The 22,772-nt window shown below is 47.1% G+C and overlaps 1 protein-coding gene across 1 annotated transcript; it reads left to right on the top strand.

The window, feature by feature from the left end:
* The first annotated feature begins 19,211 nt into the window (after window positions 1-19,211).
* Window positions 19,212-21,556, top strand: C1QL2 (complement C1q like 2). Its single transcript, XM_061349605.1, has 3 exons — window positions 19,212-19,342; window positions 19,637-20,396; window positions 20,767-21,556. The coding sequence occupies exons 2-3, from the start codon at window positions 19,758-19,760 to the stop codon at window positions 20,944-20,946; spliced, it is 819 nt and encodes a 272-aa protein (XP_061205589.1). The 5' UTR covers window positions 19,212-19,342; window positions 19,637-19,757; the 3' UTR covers window positions 20,947-21,556.
* Window positions 21,557-22,772: the final 1,216 nt, after the last annotated feature.

The following is a 22,772-nucleotide window of genomic DNA, read 5'->3' as shown; positions in this document are numbered from 1 at the left end:
GTGGTTGAGGCTGTGCTTAGCACCAAGCGGTGGGTATTTACCAACAGAAACACTTTGTCAGAAACACAATGCATGAAAATAATGGAGCCTTGGCAGCTAAATGCAAGTGTAAAGAAAACCCATCTCAGTGCAATGAACAGGGAGCCCTCATAGAGCATGAGCTTTGTGATGGACTAGTAATCATTCCTTGCAGAGTTTGCTTGTGAGGACCAGGAAATGTGGTCCGTCCAGGATCCCCATACCCAAGCATCATATGCATGGAGTGGCTGCAATAGCCCTTGTGGCTCTCAGCTGCCTGCACCAAGTCTCAAAGCACTGATGGGGATCAGAGGCTTCACTTGGGATCCTGATGGGTTTGGAAGGGAAAAGATATGATGCAGCCCTTCCCAGCCCCATAGTGGAGTTCCCCTCTTCTCTCCACAGCCATGTCAGAGTCACCAGGTCACATCACTGCTTGGGCAAGTGTCATGGGAAACAGTCCTTCTGCAGGCATCTGGAGGTGCCCAGCTCTGCAGGTTAGCATGAGCACATTGTATGTGCTGGTACCACTGGAAACATGCCAGGGGTAATTACCAGACATTGTCTGTGATTTAAGCAAGCATAATGCATTGAGAAACAGAAAAAAAGGATGCATCTCTGTGGATTTTCTGTCTTGGTGCTATTGGGTAATATATCTTTAATTCCGAATTTATAGGATGATATACAGTTCACCTATGGATGTGCATCAGTGTGGTCAAAATATACCTGTCTATGCCTTTATATGGGGAGAAAAGCTGCAACGAGGGAGGAGAAAACCGTTTCTGACAGACACTTAAAAGCTTGAATTAACTTGCCTGACACTACATGGATTTGGGGACTGAGGAAATCGAGAATGATTTGGTGAGAGGTGTGATGTCGAAGCACAGCACTACAGCACATGTGATGCCAGGGTATCTCACTGGGCAGTGAGGACCCTGGCAGCCCGCACCAGGAAGGGTGCAATTCCACTGTCAAAAGGCCCAGCAGAGAGGCTGTGTGTGAGCTGGGATCTCTTTGTAGCTGAGGTGAAGGCTTGACCAGCCAAATTTATCATGAAACATAGACTGAGAAGGAGTTGTTCTGGCTCTGTTTTTCATAAAGCTCTTTTTCTCTAATATGAGCTACTAAATACAATTATGTACTGAATAGCAAAGTGGTGGATGCAGTAAATAAAAGCAGGGACTGTTCATTCTGTCTGACTACAAGTGCCCGGTTTAAAGGCTTGGTTTTGGGGTCTTTCTATAGGCTATGGATAGATGTTCCCCAAAGCATCCCCCAAAATATCACAGCAGTGATGCGAGTGCTCTGAACTATCCTCTCTGTGACTCTGCAGAGACACTGTTTGCCTGTGATCCCCAGGAGGAAGAAAGTCACTTCCTTGGTGTCCAGGTGGATGCATTGGTTTTACAGTTTCTGAGCTATTTTTAGTGGTGTGTGCTCATCCTGATACCCAGCCCTCCAGGCTGCCTGTGCTGTGTCAGGCTTGCTTGCTATGAGTGTACCAGGGTGCCTGACAGAGGCTCAGGAGGCTCCACACTGCCAGTGTAAGGACATCTGCAAGAGCAAAGCCAGCTTCTGGTTCATGCTGCCAGAAAGGTAAACCCAGAGCTTTATGGAACGGTGTGTGCATCACAGCTGGCCCAATTAACTTGGAAAAGGATTACCGGTGTGACACTGGGATGCAGCTGTGACAAGTTCGACCCCTGATGGCCAGTGTGTAATGTAGCACTGATATGTATGCTTCTGCTGATAGGCAAAGCATCCCAAATTGCCAGTGAATTGATGACACCAGGAGGAGGAGCTCTGTATGGGCAATTAAAACATTTAAGTCAGCATTGATTTAAGGCCAACACCTCTTACAGAAACTGGGAGAAGGAGAGGAGGATTTGAGACTCAGCAGTGGCCCTGCCGCAGGCGCTGAGGGTTTTGGGGTGGGAATGGCCACAGTGCAGGAGGCATGGCTCCCCAGGGATTTTTATAAGGAGACCCCAGAGGATATTGCTGTGCTAAAGCAAAGTGCAAGCAGCTCACACAGATGAACAACAGACAATGACAAATCTGGAGCGCATTGTCTCTCTTTTTCTATCTGTGTTGGGGACAGGTTTTAAAGCTCAGCTCCTGCTGCAGAGCTGTCACTCGAAGGGAGCCTCTCACAGCTCTGCGTATGGGCTGAGTGACATGCGACTGGTGCCACTGCCAGCCTTCAGACATGTCATGGTCTCTTGAGCAGCAATACAGGTGTTTTGGTTTCTTAAAACAAGGTTCAAGTCCAGGAGAAGTTCTCCAGTGACATCTCGACAGCAGATCCTGTCGTTCTGTGGCACCTTACTACCACAGCTGGAGAATTGCGCTTACCTGTGCCCAGCTCCCTCCCTTCTGGAGCAGCCTGTTGTCTGCTCTCTGCCTCTCAGTCCCTTTGCTGACAACCAGTGTGCCAGGAGGCCAAAATGCAGGGGCTTTGGACAATAAAAACTCCTTTTCTTTCCTCTCCTTCTCAGGGTCCTGTCAGCCGAGTCACAGCTCTGTCTCCTGTGTTTGCCTGGCCATGGGGCTGAGCACAACTCATGAAACTAAAGTGACCAGTGAAATGTCTTGTCACTGCAGTAGCATTTATTTCTTTGTTTGTTTGTTTTTATTATTTTATTTCAAAGTCCTGTTTTTTCATTCTTGCAAGACATTTGCAAGGAGAGGGGCTAGCTAAATAATCAGGCACTTGGCCCCTTAGATCTTAATTTTAAAATGCTGCTTTGGAAATAAACACTCTCAAATTACTGGGGGTATGTTTCCCATTTCTCCATCATAAATTAAAGCTATTTCTCACTTTGATGCTGAAGCACCTAAACCAAGATTTGTCAAGCATGTACATCACTCTGCCTGGAGAGCTGTAACTGGAGGTGGATCTTTCTTTGCACTGAGGTCAAGGGCAGTTTCATCTGTCATACCTTCATCAGCCTAAACCCACAAGCAATACCTGTGGAAGAAATAAGCATTCAGGTTTTCCACTTTGTGTTACAGTGTCACCTATAAGCAAGCAGCCACAGTGGGATCACAACGCACCCCCGTAGCCTGAATGCTTGGGGAGAGGGAGCTGAATAAGCCAACAGCAGCAAACAGCAGTGGGGTATAAAATAGAGCCCAGAGCTGGAAAGAGCAAAAGGTACCGGTTGCATCCCTCTCTGAGTTGTTGTGGGCACAGTGGTGATGTCCTGTGTTTTGTCATTCTTCTGGTTGTGCAGAATTGCTCCTCCTTTGTGCCCTCCAGTGTGACTGTAGCTGCTGGTGCAAACCCTTGCTGTCCTGCTTAGGTTTTGCTTTGATACTTTTTCTGCTAGAGTTCCTTGGAAGCTCCAAATGGAATCAGGAGATGGATTTGACTTGGTATTCTTAGGAGATGGCTTCACCAACAGTGGCACCGGGAGCCTTGTCACATGGAGTCAGAACACGTGCCTTGCATGGAGACTGAAGTGGGCTAGAAATTCATGCATGGTTGAATAAGACAATGTGAATATACAATATATATATTCACACAATATGTAGATGAATATACAATAGGATTTTGAGGAGGGGTCAGGGAATCAAGTCCCTGTGCTGTACAGCCTTTATCCAAAATGCCATCTGCCTTTTCTCTGTGCTGGAATCACAGAGTGATGGGATTTGGTGTTTGCAGGGTCACAGCCCCTTCCTTAACTGGGGCAACCCCCTGCGTTGGCTTTATGTGTCCTGTAAAACACTGCCTTAGTCTAGAACTGCATATAATGAATAACAAGGATGGTACTGAAATCAGCCAAGAGGGTGTCCGTGGACCCCATTGGGCTGTCAGCAAACAACCAAGACATCAAATGAACCTGGGAGCAGAGCAGCTGGGACAAGTTGGGGATCTCATCACACATCTTTGAACTAGCTGAACTCATTTGTACATTGTGTAGTACACAACCCCTCTGACAAGTCAATGAGAAAAGCCCACTCTATCCTTTTAGCACATTTGTTCTTGTATTTTGCTGTTAGTGAGGACAGGAATCAAGGTGGGATTTTGTGGTGGCTCTGTGGGGCTCACAAGGGTGCTTCCGCAGCTGCAAGCCCCTCCATCCCCTCACAGGGCTGTGCCACTGCACCAGCTGTAATGTGCAAGCAATTAAAACTGCTCAGTAATGCACATGGATCACTTACTATGTTTTCCACCCTCTTCTTTTCTGTTTTTATAAGTGTTAAGCAGGCAAATGCAGCTTTTGCAGAAGTCCTGGCTGGGAGTCAGTAAAACCATCCATCCCACCCATCTGTCTAAATGTGTTTATAGTGAAATGCTGGCAGTGTCGGCAAACTCAGAGGATGGGGATCCTCCAGGCATCTCCCTTAAATGACATTTTCAAAGGCAGATCTACATACATACTGCATCAGACATTGTTTAGAGAGCACACATAAAATCCCGGTTAAAAGAATCACATTCACTAATATTTTCCCTCTATTCATTCTGGGTCAGTGTGCATTATAGAAGAGGCAGAGGTGACCGTGTTGCACAGTTTGATGAGGTAACAGCAGAGGGAAAACAGATGAGTTCAGAGAGACAGGAGATGGGAAATGCTGAGCAGTTTTGTAGAGCAAGGTAAGATTTGCAGGATATCATTCAAAGTAATTGTGAAAAGCATAACTGAGATGATGGAAGCAGAACAAATCTGAAGATCATATTTTAGTGGCAAAACATTACTTTTAGCTAACATTGATTTGATCTGAAAGGGAGTTTCAGAGGAGTAAATAAATGAAATATGAACGTTGTTTTTAGAATTCTCTGTGATACAGAATGACATAGAAATTAGTCCTTATCGTGTTGTAAGTAATACAGACTCTGATGTCTAATTAAGATTTCTAAACATTTTTCATTATAAGATTATGGTTTTCATCTGACTATAACTTTATCAAGCATTAGCTCTTTGCAGGGAAGTTTTTCAGTTTGTGTATGGAAACCATATATGGTCATATTATATTTGCTTGTATGTGGCAATGCAAACTTTCAGCTAATAGGATGCAGTGATTCTTGGGAATAAATTTAGAGAAAAGCAGGTGATTTTTCTATATTTTAGAAATTGCTAGTCAGTTGTTGTGGCTAGAAGAATCTCCACGCTTTGGAGTGGAAGCCCCAAGTCTGACTGCAGAGGTGCTCTCCAGGCTGTTATCATTCCTGTTTAAAACCCCAGTCTGGGTGAAGCTATAAACCTGAAAGAGGGAAGAGGGCCCAGCAGTTCCTTTCCTGAGGAACTCTGCCAGGGCCCAACACAGACCCTGTGTGCTGTGTGCACTGCTCCAGAGGATGGTGGGAGAAACCAGGCTTTCCCCCTCTTTGTCCATCCTTTTGGGATGCTGGGTGCAGCCTGGGGACTATCTTCCAGTGGTCTCTGTTGCAGGAGGGATGGACCATGCCGGGATACTGCCATTTGAGAGGTGTGTGGAGCAGACGGATGAAACTGTGAAATGGGAGTCGGGGGCTAGGTTTGCTGTAGGGGACACATCTCATTGGATTTGAGCACAGTGTGAGGAGGTGCGGAGCCTGAAGAGCTGGGATGGGAACTGGGGTATGAGAGAATCAAGATGGAGGTGGAGCAGAGAGGATGGAGAAGGGAGGACTGGGGTGAGACACAGCTCAAGTAGGGAAAATGGTATTAGATGGGGAGCAACAACAAAAAAAGCAGAAGTGGTGCTAGTGAGGGTGGAGGAGATAGCCCAAAAGCCTGTTAGAGAAAGCTCCTCCAAAGCCTGGAGCTGGCCCTGATTTGCCTTGGTTGTAAAGAGCAGGGAAACCTGCTGAGAAAGCCTGGTTCATGCTTCCCTCTAGGGACTGGTTCTCTGGCAGGATGCACCACGTTCTGCTTACCATCACCCAAAGTGGCAAAGTCTGGGCTCTGAGGTCTAAATTCCCCCTTCTGCTGGCTGCCCTCACCCTGGAATCTCCCAGGCCCCGTGGGGTGAGTACAGTTCCTCATCAACAAGCTTTAGAAATCCTTTGCTTTTAAACATCAGAGGAAAAGACAAACTGTTTGACTTCAAACATATTTCCAGGGGCAAACTATCCCGTGGCCAGGCCAGAGATTCTGGCCGGTGTAATCTGATTTCCTCCTGCATTTGCATTCCACGCTGGGCTTCAGGGACACTGACTTACAAGTTTCTTTTGCAAGAAGCCAGCCCCTGTTGGGGCTGTTTTGCCTAGTTGTGGGTTGTGATCTGAGAAGCCAGAGGTGCTGGGGGACCAGGATCAGTTTCCCTCTGCCAGCTCTACGGGAATGACTGTGGGGAGAGGTTGAAGCAGATGAGTGGAGTGATGGTGTTGGAACCCACCAGAGCAAGATTTGCTGGAGCTCATTTACTGCCACCTCCAGTTAATAACCTCAAGGGCGTATTTTAAGGTTGCATTTGTTAGTATCTGTAAGAAATTAAAATGCTTCAGTGACACAGCTGTGGAAAAGTACAGGATGAAATTTGTGCAGGATTTAGATATACTGAGTAAGATGTGTTGATTGATGAGGAACAGAAGCCTGTATTCCAATGGATTTGTGCTTTTTTTTTTTCCCCTCCATCACCTCCTCCCTCTGTATCACAAATGCCACCCAGTGAGTGACATTGCTGGTGGCCGGCTCAAAGTGTCCTCACCTGCCAGAGATGGTGTAACTCTTGGGAAGACTGTCTCTTCTCACCAGACATGCCTCTGATATCCACGCCACTTGTCAGAACACAGCTTTTTGAAGGACATTGTCACAGTTTGGTTGAAATTGAGGGTTTGGGGTAAGCACTGATGGAGAGACAGCGTGGTTACTGAAGTGTCATCTTTTCTTTAGTAACCAGGGTAAAGATCTTCCTTGTCACCAAGGAATGAACACCATCCTATCCTGGGAGCCTCAGGGAAGCCCTGCTGTCCTCAGGGAGTCCTGCATCTTACTGCTTGCACACAGGCAAGGACGGAAGAGTGTTACTTTGCCGTATATTTAATGTAACATATATGACAAGGGTAAGAAGGATACAGAGCAAGTTTTTGTAATGTTCTTTGTTACTGCCATTTTTTTCTTCACATTTTGTACTCCTTATAACATCATTTTGGGGTCAACTGATACCATAGTGCTGGTACCCATTCAATGGAGTCAGATATGTGATTTTGGATTGGGCCCAGTGACTTGAAACAATATTACTCCTGATGTAGACAAAAGCAGAATGTAGCTGTGAAAGTCTATAAATAGCAAGAGCTAGGTTCTCGCTAAGTCTATAGCATTTTTTGTGGCATTCACCTTGCATAAATAAAGACATTTCCATAAATAAAGAGAAAACTTAATAAGCCTCAGAAAGGTTAGACTGTTTCCACTGGATTTTATATCTGTTGCATAAATCCTCCCAAGTAATTCCATACTTTGTGCAGAGATAATTTTTTATAGTATAAATTCTATTAACACTCTCGTGCCATATGTACCATATATTAAAATGAACAGCCTCCTGCACTCCCAGTAAATCACTGGCATCCATCCCTGCTTCCCAGTTCCATCAGTATGGATCCATTGGGCACTGTGGTGGTGGGAGGTCAAGCGTGGAGACTCGGGACTGCATTCAGCTGCAAAACCAGCCTGCCTGGGCTTCATCTCTGGCTGTAGTACATTCCTTCTATGATAAAAGATGATTGCTGTGATCCCATGGTGAAGATGCTGGACTCATTGCATTGGCTTCTTTTCTCCTTCTCTTCTCTTCTCTTCTCTTCTCTTCTCTTCTCTTCTCTTCTCTTCTCTTCTCTTCTCTTCTCTTCTCTTCTCTTCTCTTCTCTTCTCTTCTCTTCTCTTCTCTTCTCTTCTCTTCTCTTCTCTTTCTCCCCTCTTTTTTGTTTCTCTAGTTTCTCCCACAGGGAAGTACTACTATTAGTGTTATTTAGGGAAGTGTGTGCAAACTGCTGGTCATGCTTCTTTTGATGCAGCCCAGGATGCGACTGCCTTTCTAGGCTGCAAGTGCGCATTGCCAGATCATGTTTAGCTTCTCAGCAACCAACACCCCTAAGTCCTTCTCCCTGGGGCTGCTATTGATCCAGTTTCCTCCCAGCCTGTATCTGTGCTGGGGATTGTCCTGACCCAGGTGTAGGACCTTGACTTCACATTGTTGAGCTTCATAAGGCTGGCATTGGCCCACCTTTCACACGTGTCAAGGTCTCTCTGGAGGGCATTCCTTCCCTCCAGTGTGTCAACTGAACCACATAGCTTTGTGTTGTCAATAAACTAGCTTTAACTTAATGAAAAGTGATTACAAGTACACTTAAATAGAGCACAAAGCTGCAATTCATTCTGAAAGCTTTGCCCGTGTAAACAAGTTAGTTGTTACTAACTCTTTGGTTCCAGAACAACAGCAGAGCCCATGTTTTGCTGTCACAGGTGCTCTACAAACATAGAGTCAAAGACTATCTGTCTGGAGTACTCTAGCTTGATGATGGTCTTCCGTGTATCTGTGGAGATCAAAACTCCATAAAATAAGATCGAGTTTCTTTGCTCAACACAATCAGTGGCATGATTTAGCACTTCTGAAAACTGGTTTGCTTTGCACATCAGGAGCAGAGCAAAATGCGACATTTTCAGTTACAGTGCCTTGCAGTCTTGGAATTGATGTCTTTTACTCATTCAGTTCACATAACTATATCCTTGCCATTTTTCCTTCCTTTGGACAGAGCTCTTGGCTTTCAGACAATTCCTGCAGACCCTGCAGCAGTTGTGTCACCATAAGATGTGTCACTCATACTGGAAGCAGTCAGGTTTGAAAACCAAAGAACTGCCTGACTTGCATCCTAGGTGGAGCAGACAGTGAATGAGCAGACAGTGAATGAGCAGACAGGGAGGCTGATGCAGGCAGATAATGTCATTTAGTCTTAAGTAAGGCTTAATGTGGTTAAAATCAAGACTTAAATACAGCTCTTGATGATGCCAGTAGTAAATGTTTGTGACTCCTCAGAAAGAAGGTCATCTAGTTTTCTGGTAAAACAGGTTTATAGAATGAATGCTCCCCTTTTCCTAAATGTTTCAAAGTGAAGTCTGATAAGGAAGGAGCTGTCATTTTCTTTTTTGAGAAAAAAAAAAAAGAGATTAATTATATTGTGAATTGAATTGTGAACTCAGAACCAAAAAAGATCCATCTTTTGTTCTGAGTTTGCATAGCACTTTGCAGAGAGGGTTACCAGTGCACAACAAGCTTCCTGGCAGCTACCAAAGCATGCAGTACTCATATAATAAAGGGATAAATGATAGACAGCACACTTTCCTTTTTGGCAATGATCAGTTGTGTCACGCAAATATCATTTTCTCCTTTGTGTGTGAAGCAAAGCAATAAGCACCCTATATCTCAACATTTCAAAAGCTTTTAATGCTGTTGCACATGATATTCTTGTAGGTAACTAAGGAAGATTGTTCCTAACATTGCAGGAACATCCAAAACACCATAGGACCACTACAAAACTTTGCTGAACAGAGGGGATATCAGTTGGTCATTGCCAGTGGAGAAGGTGAGACTTGCTAGGGTCTGGTACAATTTATATCGCTAGTAAAGACATTGGTGATGGGATAGGGAACACTAATTAAAAGCAATAGGTGACAGCTGGCAGGCTGTAGGAGAGGCTGAGAAGACCAAATAATAGTGGAAAATCAAAGATGACATGGGAAGGAGACCAGAATGTCATTCAGCAGCACAACTGGGATGTGATGCCTTCAGGGATGTACAGGGCACTGACTGCTCTTTGGAGAAGGATTTGTGGGTAACGGGGATCACAAGCTGGATGCGAGTTAACAATGATGTGCTGATTTGAAATAGATTAATAGAAACATTTGGCCAAAGACCCCTATGCCCCATTTTGAGCACTGAACATCAAAAATCATGTGGACCATGGGAGAAAGCTCAGGGGAAGCAGTGGAAAATGATCAGAGCTCTGGGAAAAAACAGTGAGGAAGAAAGGTGGAATGGACAGAGCTTCTTAAGGACAGTAGTGACCCAGGAAACCAATCTAACAATTGTCAAGTGTGTGAAAGGCTAGCACCAAAAGGGAGGGAATCACCTGCTCTCTCTGTCTGTGATGGATAAAACAAGGAATCAGAGTCTTAAACTGCAGCAGAGAAATTAAGATCAGATACTGGGAAAAGTTTCTGATAGAGATTATGAAGCACTGTACCAGGTTTCTTGGTGAGGTTGTGAAGTTTCATCCCTGGAGAGATTTCAGTGTGTCGGACATAGATCATGCCCAAAGGCAGAGACAGCAGTGGAGCACCCACCTTCTAGAGATGCCATTGACCTTCTGCTACTGTGAATTACAAGAGACTGGCCTTGCAGTCAAGGGAGTAGCAAAAATATGGGATTCATGTTTAGATCTCAGGTGTGCCAGATTTCCTTTGTGAACCTTCCCAGACAGACAGCAGTGCCTCAGAAGCCACGTGATCCGAGGAGTCTACCTCCAAGGATTCTTGTTTCTGTCTTCTAGGACTTCCTGGTTTTCAGAGAAATAGCGTCTGCTGTCATAGTCACTAGCACATTGCGGACCCATTCTCAGAACAGGAATCAAAGTGTCACTTGAAATCAGATTTGTAAGAGTAAATTTTAATGGATGAAAATATGTGGCCATCTGGGACATTACCTTTTCTGTCAAGCATAAACTAGATGGATTTAATATTTACTTCATCTACAGTTTAGCCTATGGAGCACAGTTAAAAAAGTCAGCAGGCCTCAGACCCTACCTCATAGGGTGGACACTTCTGGCTCTCAGAAGTCCATTTACTCACCCCAGGCTTTTCTTCCACACCATGTAAGGTGTGGAAAAGGGCTTGCAACCCTGCTGCCCTTGGAGGAAGATGACCAGCCATTCCTTCTGTTGTTGCCTCTCCTTCTTCCACATCCCTGTGGTCTGCAATTGGCCCTGCTTGCTTACCAAGAGATGGCTGGAGGTGAGCACTTCGAGAAGGCTCTCCTCCTCCTTCCACCTGTTTTTCATTCCTTGACTCACTGGCTTTAAGCCGTAAGCAGTGACGTGACAGCTGAGTCATGGACGCACCACCTGGATGCTGTCAGCATCAATCTCTCTTATAAGGATCATAGAAGAACAAAATAGAGAAGACTCTTAGGGCTTCTCATTCGTTTTCCTGCCAGCAGGGCACCAAGCCCTGCAGTGCAGTCTCTGGCTTTGCCCAACCTTGTTCAAAATCCCCAGCAGTGGGCTTCCACTGCTCTCTCCCAGGAACCATTCTGTGATTTAATAAACGTATTACCAAAGAAAGCACTGCTTTTATATGACTTTTATTTAGCCTAACTTTTACTTACATGAGCAAATAACATTTTACTAACATCCACATTAGAGGATTTTTTCTTGTGAAGAAATTCAGTAACGTTGCAGGATTGCAGGTTTAATGTTTTATTTGTGTTTTATTTAACAGTTTTAAAGTCCCTGCAGCATGCATTGTTGTACAAAGTGGATGAAAAAAAGGAGAGATGTAGTCTATGCCCTGGAGAGCTTACACATTTCATTCAAGCAAGATACAGTGACTGAAAATGACAAGTAACAAGAAGGCAGGACAAGGGTCATACAAGAAAGGTCAGGATGTTTCTAAATAAAGCCTATTGTTATGCTTTTAATTTGGGTTTATATTGAAGAGTTGTCATAGATGGGTACATATTTTGGGACAATTTCACCATGTTTTAATAAAACGCTTTATTTTTAATCTCATAAAGCCATCTTACATACTTTGTTTTGGTGCTTATTTAAAGCTTTTTTTTGATGGAAGTCTGTGATTTTCTCTCACAGTTACTTTTTCTGTCAGCTTAACCAAGCTTTTTCAAAAACAATTGTCACAGTGTGGTTATCAATTTATTGAGTATCCCAGAAGTACAGGACCTTGTCCAGCTGATCCATACCACTGTGCTGGGCTGATTCTCCTTTGTCTCTGGCTCTGTCTCCTCTCTAGCAACACCCTGAATTACCCTTACTCCAACCAAACCTCTTCATCTGGGACTGTTTGTCTGAACATAAAGCAACTTGTCTCTGCACAAACCCTACAGCTGCCTCTGCTCAGTGGAATGACTCCTCTCCACTGGGCACCAATAAACCACAGCAAAGCACCACAGAGCTGGGCCATCTGCCCCACCTTGCCCATATGCCTTCCTCTAGCTTGTACACCCTGCTAGCTGTGTGTTTCCTACACCCAGCAGAGGTGTAAAGCCAGTTCCTGACATCCTTAGCTTAGGATTTCCAATCCTCATATCTTCCTCTTTGTGCTACATGATTAACAGAGGAACGCATTTAATTCTGGTGGACACAGGGTAAACGTTTATCCTGGTAACTGAACCTTATTCCAACAGATGTCCATTCAACACCACCTGTCACACCTGTGGGTTTGGCTAATGTATCTTACTAATTTTATTCTTGTCTTTGCCTTCAGGAGACAAGTTCTCTCAGGTACCTGACTACAGTTTTAGTAACTCCCAGAGGGAAACCCAAATGCACTTCAGAAACATTTTTAATGTGTGTCTTTCACACTGGTGAAACCAGCTGCCCATGCACCTCAATTCCCTGCAGCAGTTTTCCCTTCACAGAATAGAAATAATAAGAGCCATGGTTGCATATGGAAATTTTGTTAAATTTAAACAAGGGATTTGTATAAATGGGCTGATTTCAGTGCTCTGACCTTCCAGCCTCCCTCTTATCTCTCCTGAAGTCATGAAGGCTTGAGAATTGAGTCCTGCTGGGTATTTCAGAGGGTTCGGAAGGGAGATAGGTGACTTCCAGCTGGAGAACCTCCCAGGGGTCTGGTTTTATATACCCCCACCTTGCTGAGTAGCTTGGCCAAGTGCACATGTTGTATTCAGAAGGCAAGGGGATCTCTTTCTTCTGCTGGACTTCCAAATGTTACTCTTATGTTTACCATAAATGTGCTAATTATTATTTCATTATTTGTATTTTGTACAGAGGGCCCTAGCTCAATTAAAAAAGCAGATGCTTTGTTATGCTTGGTTGTATAGCTAGTGCAGAGTTATTCCAGCAGTCACACTGGAAAAACATTAGTTATTTAAGGAGACAAATCGAATAAGACAAATCTGGGGCCAACCTGTTTCTCCTCAAGCAGTTTGTAAACATACTGAGGAGAATTAGGAGAGCTGAATTTGCTCTTGCTGTGACACAAATTCCAGCCTTCAGCTGGGTACAGGCAAGCAAACTTGGCCTCTCACTTCAGTTTAACTGGTTTTAAGCAAAACATCATTCAAAACGGATAGTTTGAAAGGTAATGTTGCTCAGATCCCGCCTTTTGTTAAGGACAGTTTTGTTTCTCTCTAAAAACTACTCTAGTTCCAGCTGAAGACCTGCTCTGGGTATGGAGAGCTCCCCGACAACCATCACCCCAGCTGCCAGGGCCAGGTGTCAGCTGCTGCTCCCATATTGTCCCTAACAATTCCTGGGGACATGAGCAGCCACGTGTGTTTTGACCAGGCACCTTCAGCATCAGCTTCAGTCGTTGCCTGGGGTTTCTCTGTTCTCACAGAATTTATCTAAGCTTTGATGAATTAACTTCAGTGTGTGACCCTGCTCTGAGAGAAGGCAAGGGCAAAAGTCCCACTGGGTCAAAGTGGGAAGCAATGTTCAGTAGCTCTGATTGATCCTTCCCAGAAAATATAGGTTGAGTTATTCTGAGTTTGTTGAGCAGTACCTGTTTTGCGGATGCGAAAGCATTTGGCTTTCACTGATTTTCTCCACACCTTTTGGTATTTCTCCAAGCAGCACCCTGAAGGCAGCTATAGGGTTTGTGAACTGCTCTCTTGCAAACAGCTAAATGCATTTGCCCCAAAACCCCGTTGCAAAGAGAGAAACAGCAGATTTTGTCTTCAGTGTAATGGAAGTGGATATGGTAATGTGCAAACAGCAGCAGTTCGCAGTGATTGATACATACTATAAAGCCTGTCCAACTGCAATGTCTGTGGATTTTATGAATACTTCTCATTGTGCGGGATCTGTTATAGATACTTTGTCAGTACAGACCGCCTGATATGGACCAAATTTCAGGTATTGCTACAGCAGCACAAGATTCTGTGGGCTATTGCAACTCCGTCTTATAGACAGTAAGACAAGAGCCAGCTCCTGTTCTTGTCCGTCTGGGTCCATCAAGTGGGAATAAATTCGGCATTGTGCTGTTAAGACAAGTACTGCGGGAAATCCCAGCTTACGTTAAAAAGAGGTGTGCAGTGGGAAATTATGGCAGTTAATAGAATAAGCCTAACCATTTCTAAATGTTTCCCTCTATCATGCAAAAATAATCAGTATCATTAACAGATTAAAATTTGCTTTCAGAAGTGTGAACATTTTATCATTAGGACTATATATATTATGTCTACATACAACAGAGGTATGTCTGCGTACAACAGATGTCTGCAACAACTAGATGTTGAATACATGGAGTTCTAGATAGTTAATTCTGGCAATGAGAAATATCTGTGAGTCTTGTGGTGTGGGAAAGGCAATGAATGAAGCACTTCAGAGGATCAGAGGATAATGTCATCCATAACATATATCAACCATGACCAAAGATAGCAAACCAAAGCTACTCACTGGGATGAGTGAGGGTACTGATCCGAAGCCTGTGCCTTTGCTCACAGTAACCTCGATTTCAGCTTCTTAAAAGTATTTCACTAGGGTTCAGGAAGTTCTTAACCAATGAATTGCTGGAGGTTGAGAGAAAATACCAGGGAAGCATCACCACAGACTTTGATCTTGACAGTTTTGCTCAGTGAGAGGCCTGAGCTGGTACAGCTCTTGCTACATTTTCAAATTAAGGGCCAAATCCAAAAGGAACTGAAAGATATTAAAACAGAATTTAAGCACCTAAATCCAGCATTGAGATAAAAAGATTCTCTTGGCTCCTGTCTAATCCTAGAGGCACCTAACTCAGGAGATAGCTACTTTCAGTCTCCACGACCCTCAAATGTACAGTAGCAAACTTGTGCAGATGCCCAGAACCACCCCCACCTTGGTAGCTCTGAGTCCTGCTTGGGTCTTGCCAGGGTTACTGTTTTAGTCAGTGGATGGTCCAGCTCTTGCCAGATGTAGAGAAAACTACATGCTTCAGTTCATGAGCTAAGGTTGTGATGAGGATGGGTAGCTGAGAAGAGGAAAGGGGAAGGGGGGAGGGCAAAAAAAAAGACAAAAATAAACCTTCTGTGAGAAAAAAAACACAGTGCAGCAGAGTCTTTAGCTCAGCAGTTGGGATGCTCCTTCAGGAAGGGGAATTGTTCTTCCCAGAGCCACCTTCTCTATTTCACACTGCATTTGTCCCTCACTTTCCTGGCTGGAATTCACAGACAGCTCTTGAAGGAAGACTGAAACTGCAGATCAGGTAGGTGCTCTCACCATTGAACTGAAAATTATTCACCTTTGGTCTTCTTCTCCTTTTAGCTCAATAAATCTTTAATTCTTTTTATGCAAATAGGAACAGATTCAACATAAGGGCATGTGGTGCTCTCTTCCCTGCTCTCCCTATCTCCCCTGGGTAGCTTTGCACCCTGGAAGATTCTGGCAGCCTCTCAGGGAACACAGGTTGGGTTTTCTCAGGCAACAAATCAAGCTGAACCCAGACCTTCTCCTTGTCACCCTGCTGACAACCTCCCTGTGAAATGAAGATGGCCAGCCACAGCCTGGAGGAGTGTCCTGTGTTTGCCTCCTGAATGGACACACTGTGGTCATACCATGTAAGGTGGCCCAGCCTTGGGGACAGGCATTTTTTGAAAGCTCAGCCTTGAGCTGCTTCAATCATCAGCTTGCTTTCTCTCTGTCTCCTGGGAGGGAGCCCTAACCAGCCTGGGGAATTATTCTTCCTTCCTCTGCCCTTATGAATGTTTCACTATTTTTACAGCAGAATAAATCCTAAAGAACAAGCTGAAGATCCAACTCATAACATCCTGCATCTGGAAAGCTAGGTCTATTTGCTGGGAAAACTGGAAAGATAGTTTTACAAACCAGGTCAAAATCAGCTAAATGGTGAAGCACTGGAACAAATCTTCAATATCCCAGGTTGGTGTCCTCACCTCTACCTTGTGTGTATTGGCAAGTGCATGCAATAGTTGTGAGAGGCCCAATCCAGCAGACACTCTGGAAATGACTACAGGAGATGGATCTAATGGAGTAGAAACATCTTTTGAGGGTTACTAGCAACCCAAGCTGTCTGTGCTTTGAAGCAGAAATTAAGGAGGAGGCAACCGATGGAAACTCATGTGCCCCTGGAATTTTGGAGCTTCAGTGTGAAGTGTTCGGATTCTTGACTGTCTAAACTTGGGAATTGTGCCTGATCTGTCAAATGCTTCCCTGAGTGGCCAGGTTTCTGAGTCCTTACACCACATCTGAAAATGGGGTTTTGAGTTAGAACCACACAGACCTAAAAGGTACTTAATCATTTCTTTGGCTAACAACAGCAATCACCAAAGCTCCTGCTTAGCTGTCATCTAGTGGCCAAGGTCCAGATGTTTCACCAGGGATGCTCTGTAGCTGCCTTCATCTCTTTCTCTGGGCACACCCGACTCAGAGGCATTTGAGTCTCACCAGCCCTGCAATGGAACACCAGCCTCACTCACTTTTTGACAGATGCGAAGTGCCTAATCTCACATGAAGAAACATACCTCCTTCTAGGGCAGGCAGTACTTCAGACACTGCCTGATCAGCTCCTTGTGCTGATGTGATGCTTCCTATTGCATACAGAATAGAGGCACCTGGCAGCATAGTAGCAGCTTGTATCAAAATTGTAAGCTGAAAGTTGCCATGTACTGTTTGCAACCGTGTTCCTGAATACTTCCTAGCGTAGCATCAGTGGGTGGTAGGAGCTGACTTATAGATCACTGTGCTACTTGTTGGGCCCAAGATGCATTACATGAGTCAGCCCATAACTCCAGGCCTCCAGGAACATTGAACCTACTGGAATTATACATGGAAGTTACTCTGTGTTTACCTTAAGGCAATCTGATGGAGGGATTAAATAGGTGATCAGTCCATCTCAGCACATCACAGAGGAGTAATTAAATCATTCCCAAACAAAATTACTGTAATTTGACACCTAACCTTCCTGCTGCTATCTCTGTAATCTTCTCTGCCTGCTTGTTCAGGTGCTCAACTGTTCATATTAAGAACTGTGCCGATTTTCTCCTACTGAAAGCTAGAATAGGTTTCTTCTTTGTCGTCTGTCCTTGTTGATCCAAGAGAGTAACAGACCCCATTGCAATAAATTATTCAGGCTTTGCAGAGGGGCTGGTGGGTCTCTACCTGAGATATAGTTCCCAACATCTGTCACCTCATTGTAAAAGTGAGTTAATACAAACAGAGAGATTGCAACAGCGCCCAAATGATACAGGAATTTTAATTATTTAGGAAGAAATTTAATTATTAAGAAAAGGGTTAGAAAAGCTACAGTGTGGCTGCTGCCTTTGTTAAACAGGAGATTAAAAAAGTCATATTAGGCAGGTCTGCAGAGCTCTGGGGGAATCATGGGGACTCACATATGCATACACAGGGAGAGCCGGGCCAGTGACAAATACTAGAAAAAAAAAGGTAAATTAACAGAAGCTTAAGTAGGGATAATCAGCAAAGGAGTGCAATTTATTTGTGAATTTATTTGTATTTACCACAGTTAATATATGGAAAGTTATACCAGGGCTGTAAAAGAAACAGCTATTAGAAATCATTTTACAAGGCTTTAGACAAGTGTGGAGGCTTATAATAACACTGTGGGATGCAACTGGTAATTCAGAGGAGAGGAAAAAGATGTACATCTTCATCACAATCTCATCTCTTAAAACATTTAGCTGCATTGTGTTAACTAAGAGACACGGTTACTTTAATTTGGCTATCTATACAATCCTCAGGGAAAGGTTTTCATTTACAGGGCTAATTTCCCTTCCAGCTTCAAAAGCATAGATGTGAAAACAGGGTTGAATCCTGATCTCAGTAGCAGCAGAGCAAAGCCCCAGTAAGCCAGGGAAGAAATGCTGGATGTACACAGAGATGTAATTGAGATGAGATCTGGCACTGAAGTGTGTGCATTCCAGATGGGAAAACCTTGACATGCCCTCCTTAATTTCAACGAAAGCTAACAAAAGAGTCCCGAGTCCTTTTAGGGCACTTCTGCAGTTCTCGGAGGGAGCCTGTATGTCACCACTTGCATGTGATGCCTCCAGGCCATCAGCTTCAAACCAACGCTGGATCAGGCTGAACGGTTTGCTGCCTGTGACCTGCAGCTTTGCTCTTGTAAGATAAACCAGATAGCCTTCAACCCGGTAAACCCGCTGGAAATTCACCCTTCTTATGCATCAAAGGAGCGGGGGGACCCCGAAATGTTGCCCTCAGAAAATCTGTGTAATCACTGTACCACTCTGCTCTTTCTTCCAAAGACGACTGCTTAACCCACCACTATAAAATACGTGGGAAAGAACTCAGCTTACTCTCCAGAGGGGATATCCCTGTAGGCAGTTAACGGTGCAAAGAGCCCTCGCTGTGACTACCACCCTGCACTCAGAAAATCAAAGGTAATTAATCACAATTTCTAAACTGGGGAAAACCCGCTTGATTTGAACCAGTCATTACAGAGGGAAACTTACAAAGTATTGTGCTGTAACCCAGCCCGAACTCTGCTAAACGTATTTCTTCCCATGGCTGCTTTTCCACCTGGGCAAGTCCCGCTTGCCTTCGGGAAATCGGGACGGGTGTAACGGATTTTAATTACACTTGAATGTGTTGAGTACCCAGATCCACCCGCGACCTTGTCCCGCTCGTCTTTGGGCGGCGGAGGCTGGGCGAGGGGAGGCTGGGGAAGCCACAGTGAACACGCCGGGGCAACCTCTTGCCTGCGCGGGGCTTTCTCCGGCACCCTCCTGTAGGAAGCGGTGCGGCTCGGCGACGGGAGGGAGCTCACGCTGCGGGAGTGGGGGCTCCGGCCGCAGCCTGTGCAGTGCCGCAGGGACCGTCCCGAAGCGGGCAGGGATGGATGTGGGGTATGGAGTGATACAGGGATGGAGCGATGGGAGGGAGGAGGCAGTTTCGAGTGGCAGGTGCGTCCCCCACCGTCCCGGTTTCAGTGCGGTACCCGCAGGGACTGTGCCGGTGCCGACCATCGGGGGGCCGGGAGCCCGGGGATGTGCGGGACGCACTACCGCCTCTCCCGTCCCCCCCCGCCCCGCCCGAAGGGCCGCGCCGCCACCGCGGCTCACAGCGGCGGGCGGGCCGGTGGCGACAGACGGACACATCGCGAACCGCAGCGGCTGTGGCACCCCGAGCCCCCCCTAGAGGCTCCGCCCCGTCCCCCCTCGCCCTGCCCCTCAGGTGGGTCCGCCCGTCCCGCCCCGCCCCGCTCGGCTCCGCGCCCCGCACGTCGGGGCGGGCGGACGCGTTCCCGCGGTGGCGAGGGGCAGAGCTGGGCAGCAGTGTCCGCGCCGGCCCAGCCTCGCCGGGCGGACGGGGCGCAGCGTCCCCTCGGAGCGGAGAGGGGCGGCGGCGGCTGCTCTCGGCGGCGGCATGGCGGGGCGAGCGCCCGGCCGGCGGGCGGGCTGAGCCGGGGGTCGGGCGGGGAGGCGCCGGCGGCGGGGTCTCACCGCCTTTTCTTGCCGTCCCCCGCAGGGAGCGGACGGTCCCCCGCGCCACCATTGCCTCGCACGGCAAGGAGGACCTGCTCGCCGTCGCCGCCCGGCTCTGGCAGCGGAGGCGGCGGCTGCTGGCCGCCGCTGGGCTCGCCCTGGCCATGACCGTCGCCCTGCTCGTCGCCTTGCCCCTGCTGCTGCTGCAGGCGCCAGCCGAGAGCGGCGCCCACTACGAGATGATGGGCACCTGCCGCATGATCTGCGACCCGTACAGCGGCGGGCGGCCGCCTGGCCCCGGCAGCACCGCCGCCGTGGAGGCCCTGCAGGACCTGGGGGCGAACCCCCTGCCGCCCTTCGTTCAGGGACCCAAGGGGGAGCCGGGCCGGCCGGGAAAACCGGGGCCCCGCGGACCGCCCGGGGAGCCTGGTCCGCCTGGTCCGCGGGGCCCGCCGGGGGAGAGGGGCGACGCTGGGAAGCCGGGGCTGCCCGGGCTGGCGCTGGCGGGCACAGGCGGCGGCGGGAGCGGCGGTGGGGCGGCGGCGGGCGGTGAGACTGCGGGCGGGCTGAGCGCTGCCTTCAGCGGGCCGCGCATCGCCTTCTACGTGGGGCTGAAAAGCCCCCACGAAGGCTACGAAGTCCTGAAGTTCGACGACGTGGTGACCAACCTGGGCAACCATTACGATCCGGGCAGCGGCAAGTTCACCTGCCAGGTGCGCGGCATCTACTTCTTCACCTACCACATCCTCATGCGCGGCGGCGACGGCACCAGCATGTGGGCCGACCTCTGCAAGAACGGGCAGGTGGGTTCCCGCCGCTGTCCCGCCCCTCCTGCCCGCCCCGGGTGTCCCGTCCTGTCCCCAGCGTCCCTAGCGCTGTCCGCGGGCACCGGCCGCCGCCGCTCTCGGGGACGGGAGCATCCGGAGCATCCTCCCTGCCGTCGGGGCGGGGTGCACCGCGGTAGCAGCTTCAGAGCAGAGACAAACTCTGACCTCCCGGCTTGCAAACTTTCTTGCCGGGGGGATGGGTGATGGAGAAGTGAGAAGGGGGGCAGGAGGTAGTAGAGGGGCTCTGGGGGCTGATGGAGGGCCAGGGGAAGAGGAGCTCAGGAGGCCGATGGAGGGGCGGGGTAAAGGGCTCGGGGGCTAATGTACCCCGCGGCTGTGTTGGCAGGTGCGCGCCAGTGCCATCGCCCAAGATGCAGACCAGAACTACGACTACGCCAGCAACAGTGTGGTGCTGCACCTGGATTCTGGCGACGAGGTTTATGTCAAGCTGGATGGAGGAAAAGCTCACGGAGGCAACAACAATAAGTACAGCACTTTCTCTGGCTTTCTTTTATACCCTGATTAACACACAACAAGCAACACAACACAACTGGCCCCACCACTGACGTATGTGAGGCTGTTTGGTGTTTCTGTACCCCTTCATGGTGTCCGCTGTCTCCGCAGGTTACTTCAGCTTCATTATTATTTTGTATGTTTTGGTTTGTTGGGTTTTCTTTTACCCCTGTGGAAACGAAATAGAAGTGAAACAAAGCAATCCTCTTCCTTACTCTCCCCCATTTCCTCTGACCCCCCCTTTTTCTGTCAGCTTCAGTATTTTGTGTGTCACACTAGGAACCCAGCATCTTGAAACTCTCCAGTGGTTCCCAGAGAGTGTAAAAGAGCCCAGAGTTCGGACTGTGCCGCACATAGATTTCAAACCGGTCACATTTCTTCATCAATGAGAATTAATTATGATGATGAATTTTCAGATCAACTATTCACAAAGTGGGACTGGACGATAAATGGTTTTTCCTCTGCTGCTTTGTTTGTATGGAGTCAAGTGTAAACTTTTCTGTGCAATGCAACGCTCGTGTGAATGATGGTGTCACTAACGTCGAACTTGTTCATGTCTGCGAAAGAATTCAGTTGTTGACCACAGTCACCAAAATATAACATTAAATTATGTTTTTAGACAATGCCTTCTTGCTTACTGTCTCTTCCAGTGCTGAAAAGGAGCACTGTGGTGGTGCCACGGGAGGGTGGGGGGTAAAGGAGGAGGTCACTTCAGTCCCTTAGGTTTGCAGCAAAATTTAAAGTTAGGATGGAGTACCTTCCTAAGGTCTTGATTATGGTTCAAGGGAGCTGGGAAGAAGCAAAAGGAGGGGAAAAAAGGCTTCACCTTCATTCAGTTTTCTAAAAAGAAGGCATGCAGTCATCAAGAAGTGAAAGTGGGGGTGTGGAGCTGGCCTGCTAAACCGATTTACTGGGTCTGAGCCTGATCCAGAGGTTAGTGAAGTACAGGAAAAGGGGTATAATCACTGATTATGGAAAGCCATGTTTCTGTAACACACTTGACAAATGTAAAAAGGCAGCAGGGAGAGTCTGTCTAAACCCCTACACTTGCGGTGTGCATGTGGGTTGGAGACCACACCTGACTATAGATGGGTCTGCACGATCCTGAGGTGGGATGGGAGAGGATCAAAGACTGCTGGATTCAGTCTTTTTGGAAAGGCTCCTGCTGAGCCTTGGTAAATCCCAGCCACTCCAGGTCCTTTTCAAAGTGCAGAGATGTGTAACTACTGCATATGATTCCCAGCCTTTCTTGGAGGAGGTGCATCTTTCATCATCATCACCCCAATAGGTAACCTCCTTGGCTGCTCTGCTGAAGCTAAAAGAGCTAAGTTGATTTATAAATGCACTTACTTTCATTTTACTGTCTTGTCATTTCACTTCCCTCCTGAAGTTCTGACCTCCCTATCAGCTTACTGCCCATTGCTGCATTAGTTCAGTTTCACAGGTAAGAGAGAGACAGGAGCTGGACTGCAATGGCTCTGCCATGCATGGAGCTTTGCCCTTGCCCTGATGTTGCAGAAGGAAAGGGAACCAGAGTGAGGATGGACTTGTTTCAGCCCCACTTTGGGGCAGCCCAATGATGACCAAGTTCTTACAGTCTCTCCTGTCACCTACCTATTTTTGGTGGGTATTGTCTTTTTGGCTGAAGCGGAGGGTCAGGGAGGGAAAGCAATTCCTTCCTTCATCCCATCCTCAAACATCCACCCAGCTGAAGGAAGTAGAGTTCATAACCAGGTACATGTGTTAGACACTTCTCAATCTCTAATGTCTTGTCAATTTGTACTATTTAGAATATGATTAAAATTGGTGTCTGAGACCCAAATGAAGTATAATTGCTAT

Source organism: Neopsephotus bourkii, unplaced genomic scaffold (assembly GCF_033783945.1).
Source record: "Neopsephotus bourkii isolate Nb327-2 ecotype Australia unplaced genomic scaffold, CSIRO-AGI_Nbou_v1 NB_450, whole genome shotgun sequence".
In the NCBI taxonomy this organism is placed as follows: domain Eukaryota; kingdom Metazoa; phylum Chordata; class Aves; order Psittaciformes; family Psittacidae; genus Neopsephotus; species Neopsephotus bourkii.
Note: the sequence above shows the minus strand (reverse complement) of the source record. Positions and strands in the feature narration are given on the sequence as shown.